This window comes from Podarcis cretensis (genome assembly GCF_951804945.1).
Source record: "Podarcis cretensis genome assembly, chromosome: 4".
NCBI lineage: Eukaryota > Metazoa > Chordata > Lepidosauria > Squamata > Lacertidae > Podarcis > Podarcis cretensis.
In genome coordinates this window covers 10,565,811-10,584,244 of record NC_137173.1, presented here as the reverse complement: position 1 = coordinate 10,584,244, position 18,434 = coordinate 10,565,811, and the positions used below count along the sequence as shown (strand labels likewise).

Sequence of the window (18,434 nt, the reverse complement as noted above, 5' to 3'; positions counted from 1 at the left end):
TCTCATCTTGCTGTTTCCACATCTCATCTTGTTCGTACATTTTTTTATTTTTTCCTTATGATCTCTTCTGGTAATCTCCTTAAGCAGATAAACACCAATTGTAATCCTGTGTGAATTTTTCCGTTCGTCCAATCCTCATATCGAGATGGTTTCCATATATCATCGCTTTCATAAATAACATCGCTCTTTCCATCATTTATCTCACAAACTGTCATTCTTAAGTCCCTCTAAGGAGTCTCACACACAATATAAAAGCAGCTCTATTTCTCCTCCCAGACTCAAGTCCTCCGACAGAGCTTGCCAATATGGCGACGGTATTTTTAACTGCGTCATTCCAAAGCTCTTGTACATTCCACGATCTTCTTAAAACATGCTTTGGTTAGAAAATTTATCTCCACACAGCCTTAAATCCACAGCTTAAGTCATTAAACGACATTTCTGACTTGTGAGGGGGGGGGATTCTTGTTTAATCACATAGAGAAAGGAAAGGAAAAATTTTTCCCCTCCCCCATCCAGTCCCTTTGCCATACCGAGTCTTGGCGTATCTTCTCATGATTTATGCTTGTTCCTCCGACTCGTCTTGTTTATCAGAGATCTCTTCAGTTAGCAGTCTTTACTCCCCCTCCTTCCTTGAAATATGTGCATTCGCTTCCTCCTAATTGATTCTTTTGAAGTTCTTGCAGCTAGTGGCGTGGATCAGAGACAGCGTCCAGGAGCGCCAAGATCTCACAGGAGGGCATTCTGCCTAGTGCCCCCATCCCCTCAAATTCGGGGGTGGTATAGGGCACAGCAGGCAAGGGCAGCCCCCCCCCCACAACCTTGGGGAGGTAGGGAAGCTATTTACTCCCATCACAGCCTCCTAATTACCTCGTGTGGGTCGGAGAGATGTTATTGTTAGCCATCTTCCGATGCGCCCCTAGTGACCCCTCCCAGAGGTCCATTCTTAACCTGAAACTGTTCTTAACCTGAAGCACCACTTTAGCTAATGGGGCCTCCTGCTGCCGCTGCGCCGTTGGAGCACGATTTCTGTTCTCATCCTGAGGTAAAGTTCTTAACCCGAGGTACTATTTCTGGGTTAGCGGAGTCTGTAACCTGAAGCATCTGTAACCTGAGGTACCACTGTACTGCATAGAACAGTACAGTCATGCCTTGGGTTGAAGTAGCTTCGGGTTGAGCGTTTTGAGGTTACACTCTGCAGCGACCCGGAAGTAACAGAACACATTACTTCTGGGTTTCACCGCTCACGCATGCGCAGACGCTCAAAATGATATCGCGCGCATGTGCGGAAGCGACGAATCGTGACCCGTGCACGCGCAGACGCGGTTTGCATTCACTTTAGGATGCGAACGGGGCTCCGGAACGGATCCCGTTCACATCCAGATGTACCACTGTAATGTCTAGGCTTGTCATATTTTGAAGATCAAAAAAGAGGACACTGTGATGACTCTCTATTTTAAATGCCCCTACTATATGTAGGGACGCGGGTGGCGCTGTGGGTAAAAGCCTCAGCGCCTAGGGCTTGCCGATCGAAAGGTTGGCGGTTCGAATCCCCGCGGCAGGGTGCGCTCCCGCTGCTCAGTCCCAGCGCCTGCCAACTTAGCAGTTCGAAAGCACCCCCGGGTGCAAGTAGATAAATAGGGACCGCTTACTGGCGGGAAGGTAAACGGCGTTTCTGTGTGCTGTGCTGGCTCGCCAGATGCAGCTTTGTCATGCGGGCCACGTGACCCAGAAGTGTCTCCAGACAGCGCTGGCCCCCGGCCTCTTGAGTGAGATGGGCGCACCAACCCCAGAGTCTGTCAAGACTGGCCCGCATGGGCAGGGGTACCTTTACCTTTACCTTTTACTATATGTAGGCTATGGAAGCTGTGATATATTGTTGAGTGGGGCAGGAGAAGAGAAGAGGGAAGCAAGTCTTCAACCACCAGTTATACAGTGGTTCCTCGCAAGACGAAATTAATCCGTTCCGTGAGGCTCTTTGTATAGCGGTTTTTTCGTCTTGCGAAGCAAGCCCATTGACAGCTTAGCAGATTAGCGCTATTAGCGGTTTAGTGGCTTTTAGCGATCAGCTGTTAAGCGGCTTATCAGCGGATCAGCTGATAAGCGGCTTAGCATCTTAGGAAAAGGGGGGGAAAGGGGGAAAAAACCTGCAGGAACTCGCAAGACATTTTCGTCTTGCGAAGCAAGCCCATAGGGAAATTCGTTTTGCGAAGCGCCTCCAAAACGGAAAACCCTTTCGTCTAGCGGGTTTTCCGTCTTGCGAGGCGTTCGTCTTGCGGGGCACCACTGTATCTCATCCAGAAAGTATAGCCAGAGACATTTTGGCAATTTTTTAAAAATCCACCCAGACAGAAATTTTACCTCTGGGCCTGGATATCCAGGATTGTGCAGTGCGTTAAGCTAGATATCCCGTAAAGCTGCCTCCGATTTAGCAATGCTGAGTCCGAAAGCTTAAGAAGAAAAAAACTTTCAAAGAAAACCCGTTAAAAACCCTTGCACCTAGAAGATGAGATGCCAGGCTTCCAAGTTAGCTCTCTCCATGACATACCGGTTTACTATCTGCAGGATATTTGATGTTGTTTATTTTATTTTTATTTCTTTTCAAATATTGCTTTGCCGTCTTGCAGGGGGCAACATGTTGGCTATTTGCAGTTTAATAGCGCTGCAGAGAGCTTGCTGGGGAGACCATGCATTAAGAAGGGACTCAAAAATAACTTAAACAAGGTTTTAATAACAAAAACAAAAACTCCTTATACACTAAATACATCAATAACGAACCAGACCCAACCACCAACCCATCCCCCAGGGTAATGGGAGAGCTGGGTGCTGCTCCTTATATCAGGGCATCCTGATCAAATTTGCAGATGACACCAAACTGGGAGGGGTGGCTAACACCCCAGAGGACAGGATCACACTTCAAAACGACCTTGACAGATTAGAGAACTGGGCCAAAACAAGCAAGATGAATTTTAACAGGGAGAAATGTAAAGTATTGCACTTGGGCAAAAAAAATGAGAGGCACAAATACAAGATGGGTGACACCTGGCTTGAGAGCAGTACATGTGAAAAGGATCTAGGAGTCTTGGTTGACCACAAACTTGACATGAGCCAACAGTGTGACGCGGCAGCTAAAAAAGCCAATGCAATTCTGGGCTGCATCAAAAGGAGTATAGCATCTAGATCAAGGGAAGTAATAGTGCCACTGTATTCTGCTCTGGTCAGACCTCACCTGGAGTACTGTGTCCAATTCTGGGCACCACAGTTCAAGAAGGACACTGACAAACTGGAACGTGTCCAGAGGAGGGCAACCAAAATGGTCAAAGGCCTGGAAACGATGCCTTATGAGGAACGGCTAAGGGAGCTGGGCATGTTTAGCCTGGAGAAGAGGAGGTTAAGGGGTGATATGATAGCCATGTTCAAATATATAAAAGGATGTCACATAGAGGAGGGAGAAAGGTTGTTTTCTGCTGCTCCAGAGAAGCGGACACGGAGCAATGGATCCAAACTACAAGAAAGAAGATTCCACCTAAACATTAGGAAGAACTTCCTGACAGTAAGAGCTGTTCGACAGTGAAATTTGCTGCTAAGGAGTGTGGTGGAGTCTCCTTCTTTGGAGGTCTTTAAGCAGAGGCTTGACAACCATATGTCAGGAGTGCTCTGATGGTGTTTCCTGCTTGGCAGGGGGTTGGACTCGATGGCTATTGTGGTCTCTTCCAACTCTATGATTCTATGATTCTATTCTATACCCAATTGCTGACACAGCTCAATTAACACGACTCAGCAGCACCTGCTATGTTTCACAGCTGTAAGACTGGGTCTCGTTATTTGCCCTGGCCCTGGCCCTTAAAGACATACACAACTTGTGAAATAATAATGAACCTTCACATTTTAAAGTGACCATTCAACACAATGTGCCTCCGAGGCAGCAGCACCCTTAAATAAATGAAATGGAGAAAATAAAATAAAGTGGAACCTCGGGTTGCGAACGTGATCCATGCGGGAGGCACGTTCGCAACCCACAGTGTTCGCAACCCGCAGCGTCGCATCTGCAACCCGGAAACACGTAACCTGAAGCCTCTATAACCCGAGGTACCACTGTATTTCATTCAGGTGAAACTAGAACACACTAAAACAGCAGTCTGAAGCCATTTCACAGCCCAGCACAAACAATTTAAACAATTAAGGAGTGTGTGGGGGGGAGGGCATTTTAAACCACCAGCAGCAATTTAATAAACCATTAAATAATCAGAAGCTCGCCAGCTTGAAATTAATGGGTTGTCAAAAGCCTGTTTAAAAACCAAATGTCCAAATATATATACTTGGGGGGGGGGTCTCCCCACGGTATCTGGTGCATGCCAGTCTAATTAGAGAGAAGAGCATTCGTTTACATAGGGCCCAACTGGCATTCTGAAGGGGAGCAGCCCAGGCATCTATCCATGACCTCAATGAGAACTAGACCCATGACAGTGGCTTTTGCTTAAGATGGACAGGTGAACCCACCTTGCAGCAATTTCTGTGGTGTTTTCTTTTCTTTGGGGTCTACACAAGCTGGTAAGCTGCTGCCGTTCAGGGCCAGAAGATAATGAGATGTCACCTAATTAGGGCTGGGCTGGAGGGACGGATTCAGCTCGGTTCATATTTAAAGGGGGATCTTATCCAATTTGCATTTTCTAAAACATGTCGTGAACTGAAACACAACCATCTCTTGATTAGGGCTGAGCCAAAACAGTCATCTTAATTTTTTTGCTCATGGCTATTGTCTGTTCTTCTCTTCAACCAGGCTACGGGTGGGGAACAGCATTTAAATCAATATCTGCTTTTCGCTCTGGACATTCAGCCACTCTCGTGGTGAGGATCCCTGGATCCTGAGCTGAAATGACACATGGCTTCCTGCTTCATTTGCCAGGGATCCTGAGCCACAATGAGCCCTTCTCTATAATTGCAGGATGTGCTTCAAATTTAAGAGTGTGGCACTTTGGGTTTAAAGGGCTACGATCAGGACCTATCAGAATCTTAGTATAAGGACCCAGTTCCCAAACCCGTTTCTCTTATGCTGTTCTACTTTGTGTTTCGAGTCACAATGTAGAACAGAGCCCCTTTAGTAAGTAATGCATCTAATTTTAAAAAAAATCCATTTTATTTTATTTTTTAAAATATTCTAATTAAAAAAATTCCACGTATACACTCTAGTACATAATTAAGTGGGGGTTTTTTGTCGACTTCACATCCCGCTTTCCATGGTGATTTTGTTCTCTCCCCCTTTGCTGTTGTTTGTCTCTTATGTCATAACAATATTACAGTATTACTAGGCCCTCCAGATGTTTTGAGACTACAACTCCCATCATCCCTGACCACTGGTCCTGTTAGCTGAGGATGATGGGAGTTGTAGTCCCAAAACACATGGAGGGCCGAGTTTGCCTATGCCTGGTTTAACCCCACCACTTTCCCCAGTAAAACCTGATCTCTACTGCTGAATCAGAGTAAATGTCAATTCAGGTTTTTGCGGGGAAAGGGGCAGGGAAGCTCAAACCTAGCTATGGATGATGGGAGTTGTAGTCCCAAAACATCTGGAGCAGGCTTCCTCAACCTCAGCCCTACAACTCCCATCATCCCTGGCTAGGAGGACCAGTGGTCAGGGATGATGGGAATTGTAGTCTCAAAACATCTGGAGGGCTGAGGCTGAGGAAGCCTAATCTGAAGGGCCGAGTTTGCCTATGCCTGTCCTAGAACCAGAAATATTTCCTTGCTGGCCACCGTAAACAGCAGGAGGGGTCAAGAGCTAGGAAGTAACTGCCGGGGGGAGAAGCGGGCACTCAGAAAAACAGCTCAAGAAAGGGGGAGTACACTCCATGTCTCTGTGTATTTCTGTTGTTGTTTGAAATAATTTTTAATTGGCTTTTATATATACAGAGTAATAACAAAGTTCTTTATAAAATCAATCCATGAGATTCTCTGAATCTCGTGACTCCCCCCCTCCCTTACATGGATCATAGTAACAATTTTTTTACCAATCTACATATCAATATATTCTCCATAATTCTCATTACTATAAGTTATGCATAAACCTCATCGCTTTACAAGTGATTCTTAAAGTCCAGCTAGCGTTTTAATTTGCTTACAATGTTCTCTTAGGTGGATTATTAGTTTCCCCCATTCTTTTTTAAGGTCTTTATCTTCTTGATTCCTGAGTCTCCCGGTTGATTTTGCCATCTTGGCATAGTCCAGTATGTTGATAAATAAAAGAACTGAAAGAAGCTATCTGCGTCTCAAATCTCACTGGGCAGTTAGCCCAGTGAGCTGTTGAATGGCACCCTCGTGACAGATATATGATACAATAACAATCCATTTATTCTTGCGTAACCCACATAGAAACCAAGACACTATTCTTGCAATGTTAATGTTAAGTTGTGGGTTGACATAGCAGACGACACAGCGATTTCTCCAAAGCAGCTCTTTATTTTGTAAGCTGGAATAGAACTGACTAGCAAACAGCTCAGCCGGCCTGCTTTTATAGGCAGCCGGCTGTCAACATTGTAGCAACAACAACCCAGAGTTTCCCGCCTAAAATAACTGACATGGACCTGAGTGAAAACTATCTACAGACCTGAGTGAAAACTATCTACAGTATCCCCCTGCTGACCCAGGGTGAAACTTCACTACATAACAGTTAACACGAATGGCGGTGGTCCTAAAAACCGTTTCTGCTTCTTTCCATTCTGTTAGGTCCGCCTGGAGTGGCCTACGGACCTGGCGGTCAACCCGATGGACAATTCCCTGTACGTCCTCGACAACAACGTGGTACTGCAGATTTCCGAAAACCACCAAGTGAGAATCCTGGCAGGGAGGCCGATGCATTGCCAGGTTCCAGGCATCGACCACTTCCTTCTCAGTAAGGTGGCCATCCATGCTACCTTGGAATCGGCCACAGCTCTGGCCGTCTCTCACAGCGGCGTCCTGTACATCACGGAGACGGACGAGAAGAAGATCAACCGCATCAGGCAGGTCACCACCAACGGGGAAATCTCTCTGGTGGCCGGCGCCCCGAGCGGCTGCGACTGCAAAAACGACGTCAGCTGCGACTGCTTTTCCGGCGACGACGGCTACGCAAAGGACGCCAAGCTCAACGCCCCTTCCTCCCTGGCGGTGTGCGCGGATGGGGAGCTGTACGTGGCTGACCTGGGGAACATCCGCATCCGTTTCATCCGGAAGAACAAGCCGTTCCTCAACACGCAGAATTTGTACGAGTTGTCCTCGCCCATCGACCAAGAGCTCTACCTGTTCGACACCAGCGGCAAACACCTTTTCACCCAGAGCCTCCCCACCGGAGATTACCTCTACAACTTCACCTACACCGGAGACGGGGACATCACCCTGATCACTGACAACAATGGAAACCTGGTCAACATCCGGAGGGATTCCACTGGGATGCCACTTTGGCTGGTGGTACCGGACGGGCAGGTCTACTGGCTGACCATTGGCACCAACAGCGCCCTGAAGAGCGTGACAGCCCAGGGGCACGAGGTGGCCATGATGACCTATCATGGCATTTCTGGCCTCCTTGCCACCAAGAGCAATGAAAACGGGTGGACGACGTTTTATGAGTGAGTATTTTGTTGGGTGTAAGAGAATCCCTGATCACGTTAAGAATATCACCATCATTTATTGCACCAACCAAAGGACATGGCGTATTCCAACAGTCGCTACACGTACAATAAAACCACAGCCAACCTTAAGGAGATAGGAAGAGCCTCTCTGAATCAGACCAAAGGCCTGTGTAGTCCAGTGGCCAAGCAGATACTCTTGAGAAACCCACAGAACACTATGAGCATAATAGGCCTCTCCCATTGTTGCCATCCCACAACAGTAAACAATGGCACAATGTCTTTTTAGGATGTGAAAGTTCCAGATAGCTAAAAGGTAAAGGTAAAGGTACCCCTGCCCGTACGGGCCAGTCTTGACAGACTCTGGGGTTGTGCGCCCATCTCACTTAAGAGACCAGGGGCCAGCGCTGTCCGGAGACACTTCCGGGTCACGTGGCCAGCGTGACATCGCTGCTCTGGCGAGCCAGAGCCGCACACGGAAACGCCGTTTACCTTCCCGCTGGTAAGCGGTCCCTATTTATCTACTTGCACCCGGAGGTGCTTTCGAACTGCTAGGTTGGCAGGCGCTGGGACCGAGCAGCGGGAGCGCACCCCACCGCAGGGATTCGAACCGCCGACCTTTCGATCGGCAAGCCCTAGGCGCTGAGGCTTTAACCCACAGCGCCACCTGCGTCCCTATCCAGATAGCTACCAAAGCTTTAATAATAATGATGGTGATGATGAGGATGAATTTCATTTATAAAAAGATAAGAGTAAGAAAAAAGTGAGTAAGAATGAAAAAAAATACCACTACATTACCATACATTAATATAAGGTAAAGGTAAAGGGACCCCTGACCATTAGGTCCTGTCGTGACCAACTCTGGGGTTGCGGCGCTCATCTCGCTTTATTGGCCGAGGGAGCCGGCATACATCTTCCAGGTCATGTGGCCAGCATGGCAAACCAGAGCAGCGCATGGAAACGCCGTTTACCTTCCCGCCGGAGTGGTACATATTTATCTACTTTGACGTGCTTTCGAACTGCTAGGTTGGCAAGAGCTGGGACCAAGCAATGGGAGCTCACCCCGTCACGGGGATTCGAACCGCCGACCTTCTGATCAGCAAGTCCTAGGCTCTGTGGTTTAACCCACAACGTCACCCATGTCCCTTACATTAATATACAGATGTGCATATTCTTATTATCCTAATACACATATACAGTCGTACCTTGGAAGCCGAACGCCTTGGCTCCTGAAAAAATCGGCTCCCAAACAATCGAAACCCGAAAGTGAGTGTTCCAGTTTTCGAATGATTTCCGGAAGCCGGACATCAGGCGCAGCTTCCGATTGGCTGCAGGATGCTCCTGCAGCCAATCGGAAGCCGCACTCTAGTTTTTGAATGGTTCTGGGAGTTCGAACGGAATGCATTCGGTTCGAGAACCAAGGTGCGACTGTAATTGTCAGTAGCCTGATATATTATCAATTATCATTGTATTCATCCAAATAAAGTCTGCTCAGGTGGCTATCAAAGCTAATGGCTGCTGTTAGACCACCTCCCCATCCTCGGTGAATTTGCCGTCTAATCCCCCTCTGAAGCCATCAAGTCTAGTGACCGTCGCCATATCTTCCAGCAGCAAATTCCCATGAATTAATTTTGGCCCCTGGAACTTACTTCAGGGCGTGGAGTTCTCCCCCAACTCCTCCCTTGCTGAAACCATGCGCGCAGCACAGAGGCACCCCCTTTTCTGGAGGAGCGAGAGGGCCGGACTTTGCACAGGTGCCCTCTGAACATTGGAGGCCTGGCCCCCTAAATATATATATATATTGGGGGGGGTGCCACATTGCCTGAGCCCAGGAGCCAGTGCTGTTGGTATAGCACAATCTGAGGCCTAATGGAGGCTCCAGCGCAAGCCTGAGAGGTTTGGGACAAGGACCAGCCATGTCAAGCTGTCCTAAACTCCCAAGAAGCCTGGGCTGATCCAACACGCAAGAGGAGGTTTGTTTTACTGAAAACTGCATTTTGAACCTCATCCCATTTTCCAAGGCCTGCAGCATGCTAGTGACTAAAAGTTTAGCAGTTGAAATTGGAGGATATGGCTCCTTTTCCCTTTCTCCCAAACCCCCGTGTCTTGAAAAAAAAAAGAAACTGATGCTATTTCTGCTTCCTAGTCACCGAACGTAGCAGTATTTCAAGGTGACTCGTTTCCCACCGATTATTTAGCTGCCAAAGGTTGCCGAAAGCAGAGGACCTGGGGGGACGGGAGCTTCTGAGCATGCATTTCTGGAACCAACTGCCTCCTTTCCGCGCCAGTAATGTGACAAATGATGGTGTCGGATGTTCACAAGCAAACAATTAGGTCTCATAAGCACCAAATACTGCATTAATTCTGTGCAGTGAACTGCGGCTAAATGCGTTTCCATTTGGGGATAGATGGCCCTGGTTTCCTTTGTCAGCCTCATAATTACCACCGTGATTGTAAAGGCTGGGGTAGCTCGGTCGGACAGCGGCAGGTTACATTAGGGGGGGTGATGAATTCATTGCCGGCGCCAGCTGCTCGGAGCCTCCCTGCGTCACGGTGTTTGTCCTTAATTCTGGTGCAAGTCGGAGCGTTAAATGAACATGAGAACATTAGGGTGTGATGGAGACCAGCCTAACTTCTGAATCCTTTGGACTGTGGAAACAGGGCCCAGCCAGCTTAGCCGTGGAATGAATTGACATGCGAGGATTTGTCTCCCTACAGATAATAATAATAATAATAATAATAATAATAATAATAATAATAATGTTGTTCAGTCGTTTAGTCTTGTCCGACTCTTCGTGACCCCATGGACCAGAGCACGCCAGGCACTCCTGTCTTCCACTGTCTCCCACAGTTTAGTCAAACCCATGCTGGTAACTTCGAGAACACTGTCCAACCATCTCATCCTCTGTCGTCCCCTTCTCCTTGCGCCCTCCATCTTTCCTAGCATCAGGGTCTTTTCCAGGGAGTCTTCTCTTCTCATGAGGTGGCCAAAATATTGGAGCCTCAGCTTCAGGATCTGTCCTTCCAGTGAGCACTCAGGGCTGATTTCCCTCAGAATGGAGAGGTTTGATCTTCTTGCAGTCCATGGGACTCTCAAGAGTCTTCTCCAGCAGCATAATTCAAATAATAATTATTTATACCCTGCCCATCTGGCTGGGTTTCCCCAGCCACTCTGGGCGACTTCCAACCGAATATTAAAAACAATACAGCGTCAGACATTAAAAACTTCCCTAAACAGGGCTGCCTTCAGTTGTCTTTTAAAGGTAAAATAGTTGTTTATTGGCTTGACATCTGCTGGGAGGGCGTTACACAGGGCAGGCGCCACCACCGAGAAGGCCCTCTGCTTGGTTCCCTGTAACCTCATTTTCCTAGGCTATCTTTTCAAACCGAATTATGTGTCTTCATAGAGGTGGAAATGAGCAGAGATCGCAATATGTTGACACCATCCGTTTTACCCAGTTTTCAGAACAGATGTTTTAGGGGGAGTGTGGTGCTTTTGGTTTGTCTGTTTTGATTTTAACGATGCAGTTGTTGAACGGGTCTTCTGGACGCTATTTTCAGGGATTTTCTGTAGGCTGCCCCAATTTCCAGCTTCCCTGGGTTTCCTCACTTACGAAAGGGCACACAGAAAAAAAAGATAAATTCGTATCTGAAGAAGTGTGCATGCACACGAACGTTCATACCAATGACAAATTCAGTTGGTCTCTAAGGTGCTACTGGAAGGAATTTTGTTTATTTTGTTTCAACTACGGCAGACCAACACAACTACCTACCTGTAACAGAAAAAGGATGTTACAGAAAGGAGAAACTTGGTTTGTTTATGTTTCGGGGACTCCTGAAGTATGAAGAGGGGTGGTTAGTATAATCAAGCCTGCAGGATAGCTCAGTCGGTAGAGCACGAGAATCTTAATCTCAGGGTTGTGAGTTCAAGTCCAACGTTGGGCAAAAGGATTCTTACATTGTAGGGGGTTGGAGAAGATGACCCTCGTGGTCCCTTCCAACTTATGATTCTAGGATATCACTGAATCAGACAAATCAGTTATAATAATTTTGTTATTTGTATTCCGCCCATCTGACTGGGTTGCCCTAGCCACTCTGGGCGGCTTCCAACATATATAATAATATACACATATACATATATATATAACCTACCAGCATGAGTTTGACCAAATTGCGGGAGGCAGTGGAAGACAGGAGTGCCTGGTGTGCTCTGGTCCATGGGGTCACAAAGAGTCGGACATGACTAAACAACAACAACATACATAGATATAAGCTATTCGAATTTTAGTAAAGGTAAAGGGACCCCTGACCATTAGGTCCAGTCGTGACCAACTCTGGGGTTGTAGTGCTCATCTCGCTTTATTGGCCGAGGGAGCCGGCGTACAGCTTCCGGGTCATGTGGCCAGCATAACTAAGCCGCTTCTGGCGAACCAGAGCAGCACACGGAAACACCATTTATCTTCCCACCAGAGCGGTACCTATCTATCTACTTGCACTTTGAGGTGCTTTCGAACTGCTAGGTTGGCAGGAGGAGGGACCGAGCAACAGGAGCTCACCCCGTTGCAGGGATTCGAACCGCCGACCTTCTGATCAGCAAGTCCTAGGCTCTGTGGTTTAACCCACAGCACCACCCACATTCCTTATAAATACATAGATATAAGCTGTTCGGATTTTAGGTCTCAATTAATTTAAAAAATGTGTAAAAACAGTTCCTTAAAAGCTAGAAATGTCCACATTTATGGACTTGCATTCATAGAACACATCTGACTCAGCCCTTTTGATTTCAAGCCATTTTGGCTTTTGCTTAATCTGCCCAGGTCAGCAGCATATTTGAACATCTTGTGCCATTTTTCCACGCGCAACCCTTGAATCGAAACCGCTTTCTCGCAAGCCGAGAATTATGCAGATTCAAAACTTAACCTGTCGAGCCGTGTGCGAATTGGGGCCCAGGGGTGAGAGGAACTCTGCTGCAAAGCAGTATGGAAAGCCCTAAGACATCTTAGGAACAGCAGGGCAAAGCGGGCATAAGAAGAAGAAAGGAAAAGTTGCACAAAGCATTTGTTAAAAGAAGCATTCCTGTGTGGCCAAGAGGAACAGCGGCAGCAAACTCTGTTCAGAATTTGCGTTCGCACATCCTCCTCGATAGCAGAGCAGATTTTTGTTTCTGGGCAAGAATATTTTACACCTCATCTGCCACTAATTAAAAAATCACCGTCAAAAGAACATCAGTCGCTCCAGCTATTCACCTTCCTCAATAACATGCAACCTTTTAGCAGCTACTGTGGATATACCGTATTTTTTCCATGTGTAAAACTAGGTTTTTTCCCCTAAAAAATAAAGTGAAAAATTAGGGGGCGTCTTATACTCTCGGCCATTCCCCCCCCCCCATTTTCTTAAATCTGAGTCTTATACATGGGGGCGTCTTATAGACGGGAAAATATGGTAAGTGAGGTCATTACCTGGTGAGCAAACAGCAAAGAAGCAAATATGTGCCACTCTCGGAGGCAGGAACTCAAATAAATAAAAATAAAAAAGAGGTTGCTCAAATGGTTTGCAGCATCAGCGATACTATATATATATTTTTTAAAAAAAGAGATTTTTTTTCTTGTACTGCAAGGCTTAGGTCAGATGGCAGCAAGTTAAAACCCAATGCTTTGGGGTAGAGGTTCCTGTCTCTCTCTATTTTTGCTACTCATGCATCTCCTTCCTTTTCAGGTACGACAGTTTTGGCCGCCTCACCAACATCACTTTCCCTACCGGTCAGGTCAGCAGTTTCCGCAGTGACACAGACAGCTCAGTGCACGTCCAGGTTGAGACCTCCAGCAAGGACGACGTCACCATAACAACCAACCTCTCAGCCTCAGGTGCCTTCTACACCCTCTTGCAAGGTGAGCTTCAGATCTGCTGGACGGGCTTTTTCTGGGTTTTTTTTTTTTTGTTTGGGTTTGTTCTCCTTCAGCCCTGCCCTTTACCTAAAGGTCCCAAGCCAGGTTTCGGCAATAAAGCGTCCTATTATCAACGCTATAGTACACCTGTATCTGCACAACCAGATGCCTTCATGTGCCCCAGCTGCAACAAAACATGTCTCTTCTTCTTCAGTCTCTACAGCCACAGCAGGCGCTGTAACTCTCCAATGGTTTGACTTCACCCCTGAAGGTGCAATCCTCCATAGTCTCTGCAGACCTTCCAAGTGTCCCTATTTTCCAGGGACAGTCCTGGATTTACAGAAGCCATCCTGGTTTCTGATTTGATCCCGGAATGTCCCACTTTTCCTTATTTCCCTATTTCCATCAGAGAAATATTGGAGGGTATGGAGCTATCCGACCCCCAAGCCAAGGGGATAAGTAACTATACAACCTTTAGAAGACATCTGAAGGCAGCCCTGTATAGGGAAGGTTTTTTATTTTTAATGTTTTGTTGTGTTTTTTTATATGTTGGAGGCCGCACAGAGTGGCTTGGGCAGTCCAGTCAGATGGATAGGGTATAAATATTAGTAATTATTATTATTATTGAATAAAAAGGTAAAGGACCCCTGACAGTTACCGTAAGCCCAGTTGCAGACTACTCTAGGGTTGCGGCGCTCATCTCACTTTACAGGCCGAGGGAGCCAGTGTTTGTCCACAGTCAGTTTTTCCAGGTCATGTGGCCAGCATGACTAAGCCGCTTCTGGCGCAACGGAATACTGAAACTAGAGCAGCGCACAGAAACGCCATTTACCTTCCCGCCGGAGTGGTACCTATTTATCTACTAGCACTTTTTGGCGTGCTTTCGAACTGCTAGGTTGGCAGGAGCTGGGACAGAGCAATGGGAGCTCACCCCATCACAGGGATTCGAACCGCCGACCTTCTGATTGGCAAGCCCTAGAGTCTCAGTGGTTTAGACCACAACGCCACCCACGCCCCTTATTATTGAATAGGCCATCCCTATTTTCATTGGAGAGGTGTTGGAGGGTATGAGACAGACAGGCGCCACTCATTATAAACAAAAAAAAAAACAGTTGCAACCAAAAAACAACAACCAAGGAAAGTGTAAAAACAGTTCCACATATAAAACATTTCAAAAGAATTCCGTATACAAAAGCAGTTAAAAATAGTTCCCACCTGTTGGAAGAGGGAGGTCTCAATAGGTGCTGAAAAGACAACAAAGGCAGCTCCCCTTCAACATGTGATGAGAGGGAATTCCAAGGGGGATGGTGCCACAGACCTGATAAGATGGTTATCAGCAGGAGCCCTTTTGTGCAGAGTGCAGTGATCAATTGGACAAGGGACCTATTTCTATCTGACTGTAAGGTAAAGGTAAAGGTACCCCTGCTCGTACGGGCCAGTCTTGACAGACTCTGGGGTTGTGCGCCCATCTCACTTAAGAGGCCAGGGGCCAGCGCTGTCCGGAGACACTTCCGGGTCACGTGGCCAGCGTGACATCGCTGCTCTGGCGAGCCAGAGCCGCACACGGAAACGCCGTTTACCTTCCCGCTGGTAAGCGGTCCCTATTTATCTACTTGCACCCGGAGGTGCTTTCGAACTGCTAGGTTGGCAGGCGCTGGGACCGAGCAGCGGGAGCACACCCCGCCGCAGGGATTCGAACCGCCGACCTTTCGATCGGCAAGTCCTAGGCGCTGAGGCTTTAACCCACAGCGCCACCTGCGTCCCTCTTCTATCTGACTGTGCCCACCCGCAATTCTACTCACCAGATTTTAAGCAGGGGTGCTCAGCTAGGAGCACCAAAAGCATGGGTGGGCAAATTAAGGCCCGGGGGCCGGATCCAGCCCAATCGCTTTCTAAATCAGTCAGTCCAGGAATCAGCATGTTTTTACATGAGTAGAATGTGTCCTTTTATTTAAAATGCATCTCTGGGTTATTTGTGAGTCCTGCCTGCTGTTTTTGCATGAGTAGAATACAGTGGTACCTCGAGTTAAGTACTTAATCCGTTCCGGAGGTCCGTTCTTAACCTGAAACTGTTCTTAACCTGAAGTACCACTTTAGCTAATGGGGCCTCCTGCTGCCGCCGTGCCGCCAGAGCCCGATTTCTGTTCTCATCCTGAAGCAAAGTTCTTAACCTGAAACACTATTTCTGAGTTAGCGGAGTCTGTAACCTGGAGCATATGTAGCCTGAAGCATATGTAACCTGAGGTACCACTGTATGTGCTTTTATTTGAAATGCATCTCTGGGTTATTTGTGGGGCATCAGAATTTGTTCATTTATATTTTCAAAAAAATATAGTCCGGCCTCCCCACAAAGTCTGAGGGACAGTGGACTGGCCCCCAGCTTTAAAAAGTTTACTGACCCCTGACCAAAAGGAACGCGAACAGAATCTGCAGAAGGGAAAGGGGGAATTAAACTGTATGCAATTTTCCAGGGTGTGCTGGTGGATGGGGGGAAGCCCCCCACCTCTTTCCACCTCCCCCACTCTACAACTATGAACTTGCTTCAAGGTCTGGTATGGATCCCTTTTCGGGGGCCGGGGCTGAGCGTTAATGTAAAGCCGAAACTATTTCTGTAACTTCCCCAGAGTCTCGGAGATAAGTCAGGCCATTAACACAAATTCGGTCAGATAACGAATCGTCATCTCGCTCTGCAGCTATTGGCAAGGGCTGGGAAGGGCTAAGCGGCACAGACTGGATTATGCAGCAGGAAACAGACCTCATCATGGTAATCCCAGCACCATGAGACCCCCATATCCTGGCGCCGTCTAATGCTTTCCTTTGCTGATTGGCGCGAACTTGCACCTAATTAAGAAGCGGAGCCCTTGCCAGGCCTGTCGTGGTACTGCAGCTGTTTTCTGTTGGGGGTTCAGCCTGCTTCCTTGCTTGCCAGCTCTTCTCACAAGGCAAAAGTCTTCCAGTGTCCTTGGTGCTGTTATCATAGCATAGAGATCGTCATCGGGGACAGGGAATGGGGTTAGGACAACTTCATGCAAAACAAACAGCCCAGCTCTGGAAAACCACATTAAATTTATATTCTCATTTATTTTGTGCATAATACAGTGGTAAAAGGTAAAGGGCCCCTGACCATTAGGTCCAGTCGTGGCCGACTCTGGGGTTGCGGCGCTCATCTCGCTTTATTGGCCGAGGGAGCCGCCGTACAGCTGCTTCTGGCGAACCAGTGCACAGAAACGCCGTTTACCTTCCCGCCGGAGCGGTACCTATTTATCTACTTGCACTCTGACGTGCTTTCGAACTGCTAGGTTGGCAGGAGCAGGGACCGAGCAACAGGAGCTCACCCCGTCATGGGGATTTGAACCGCCGACCTTCTGATCGGTCCTAGGCCCTGTGGTTTAACCCACAGCGCCACCCGCGTCCCTTAATACAGTGGTACCTCAGTTTAAGAACAGTCCTGTTTAAGAATGATTCTGTTTACAAACTCCGCAAAACCGGTAATAGTGTCCTGATTTGAGAACTTTACCTTGGTCTAAGAACGGAATCTGAATGTTGGCGGTGGGAGGCCTCATTAGGGAAAGCCCGCCTCGGTTTAAGAACGTACTTCCGGAATAGATGAAGTTCGTAAACCGAGGTACTTGGATTTTTGCTAAGGCTGTGATCCAGATAGAAGAGAAACGCTTGACCCTCTAGAGCAGCCTTTCTCAACCTGTGGGTCCCCAGATGTTGTTGGACTACAACTCCCATCACCCCTAGCTAGCAAGGCCAGAGCTCAGGGATGATGGGAGTTGTAGTCCAACAACATCTGGGGACCCACAGGTTGAGAACCGCTGTTCCAGATCTTGCTGGGACTTCCCATCACATCAGCCCCAGGGGGTCAGGGTTGACGGGAGCTGGGAGTCCAGGAACAACAATCTGAAAGTGACCACATTGGTTATGCCTGGCAAAGGAGATGGAACTGTTACCTGCCCTTTCCGGATTATATTACAGCCCCATAAGTTTCCCTGTCATGTAGACAAATCAAGCAGATTTCTAATTGGACTGGCCGGATTTTAGAAGCGTTCAGATGTCTGGCAAATGCTGGGAAGGGAATTTAGCGCCTCCTCATGAGTCTAATTAAGCCACAGTAGCTGCTGCTCGGGGCTCTTCGGGGAATTAATTGATTTGCTGAGATTTATGCATCTGGGGGTGAGGGTCTAATAATTGTCTTGTGGTCAAGCATCTCCGTGTTCGGCAGCTCGGCACAGCTATAAAGGTACATCATTCTAAATCAGCACCAGCTCCAGGACTGGAGAGAGGGGTGGGCTGGGCAAAGAAAACCCTGTAGTTTCACCTGGAAAAAATCACAAATGCCATGCAATGTTTTTTTTTTTTAAAAAAAAGTGTAAAGCAATGCATATCGGGGCAAAAAAATCTTAATTACACATAAACGCATGTGAACAGGCAGTGAGACCTTGGGCTTTTTAACAGCAACCTGAGAGGCTGAAATTTAATAGGGGATACTCCTAACATGGAGAAATGTATAGCTTCGCCTACTGAATTTCTGCCTGTTTTACAGCTTGTTAAAGGCACAAGAGCAGTAATAAATAACTCTTGAGACAATTCTAACAGTTTGAAAGCAGTTTGAATACTGCTGTATTCATATAACCTGAAACTAGCAATTGGTTGGGCACTAAATAATTCTGCCATATTAATTCTAATAATGAAAAAGCAACACAGGGAAATATTGTTATAGAACCCTAGAAAATATTGTCATAGAACCGTAGAAATTAAGAAATGTTAGGATTTTGGTGATTTGGGAAGTGAAGGGGGAAATACTAGCTGCACAGGAATTCTTGAGCTAGCCTATGCAAAATGACTTGGCCAAGCCTGGGGTCCAGTAAGGAACCATATGGGGCCATTGATAGCCATTGAGAGCTCTTTTGCCCTGAGGTATAAACAGAGACTGGGTGTTTGGAAG

The 18,434-nt window shown here is 47.3% G+C and overlaps 1 protein-coding gene across 10 annotated transcripts in view; it reads left to right on the top strand.

Annotated features, from left to right (window-relative positions):
* Nucleotides 1-18,434, top strand: part of TENM4 (teneurin transmembrane protein 4) — a 649,734-nt gene that overhangs the window by 607,540 nt on the left and 23,760 nt on the right. For all 10 annotated transcript variants that reach the window (XM_079973241.1, XM_079973246.1, XM_079973247.1 and 7 more), the window contains 2 exons: nt 6,721-7,598; nt 13,314-13,486. In XM_079973241.1, the coding sequence (XP_079829367.1) occupies nt 6,721-7,598; nt 13,314-13,486 (1,051 nt within the window). The remainder of the gene's footprint in view (nt 1-6,720; nt 7,599-13,313; nt 13,487-18,434) is intronic.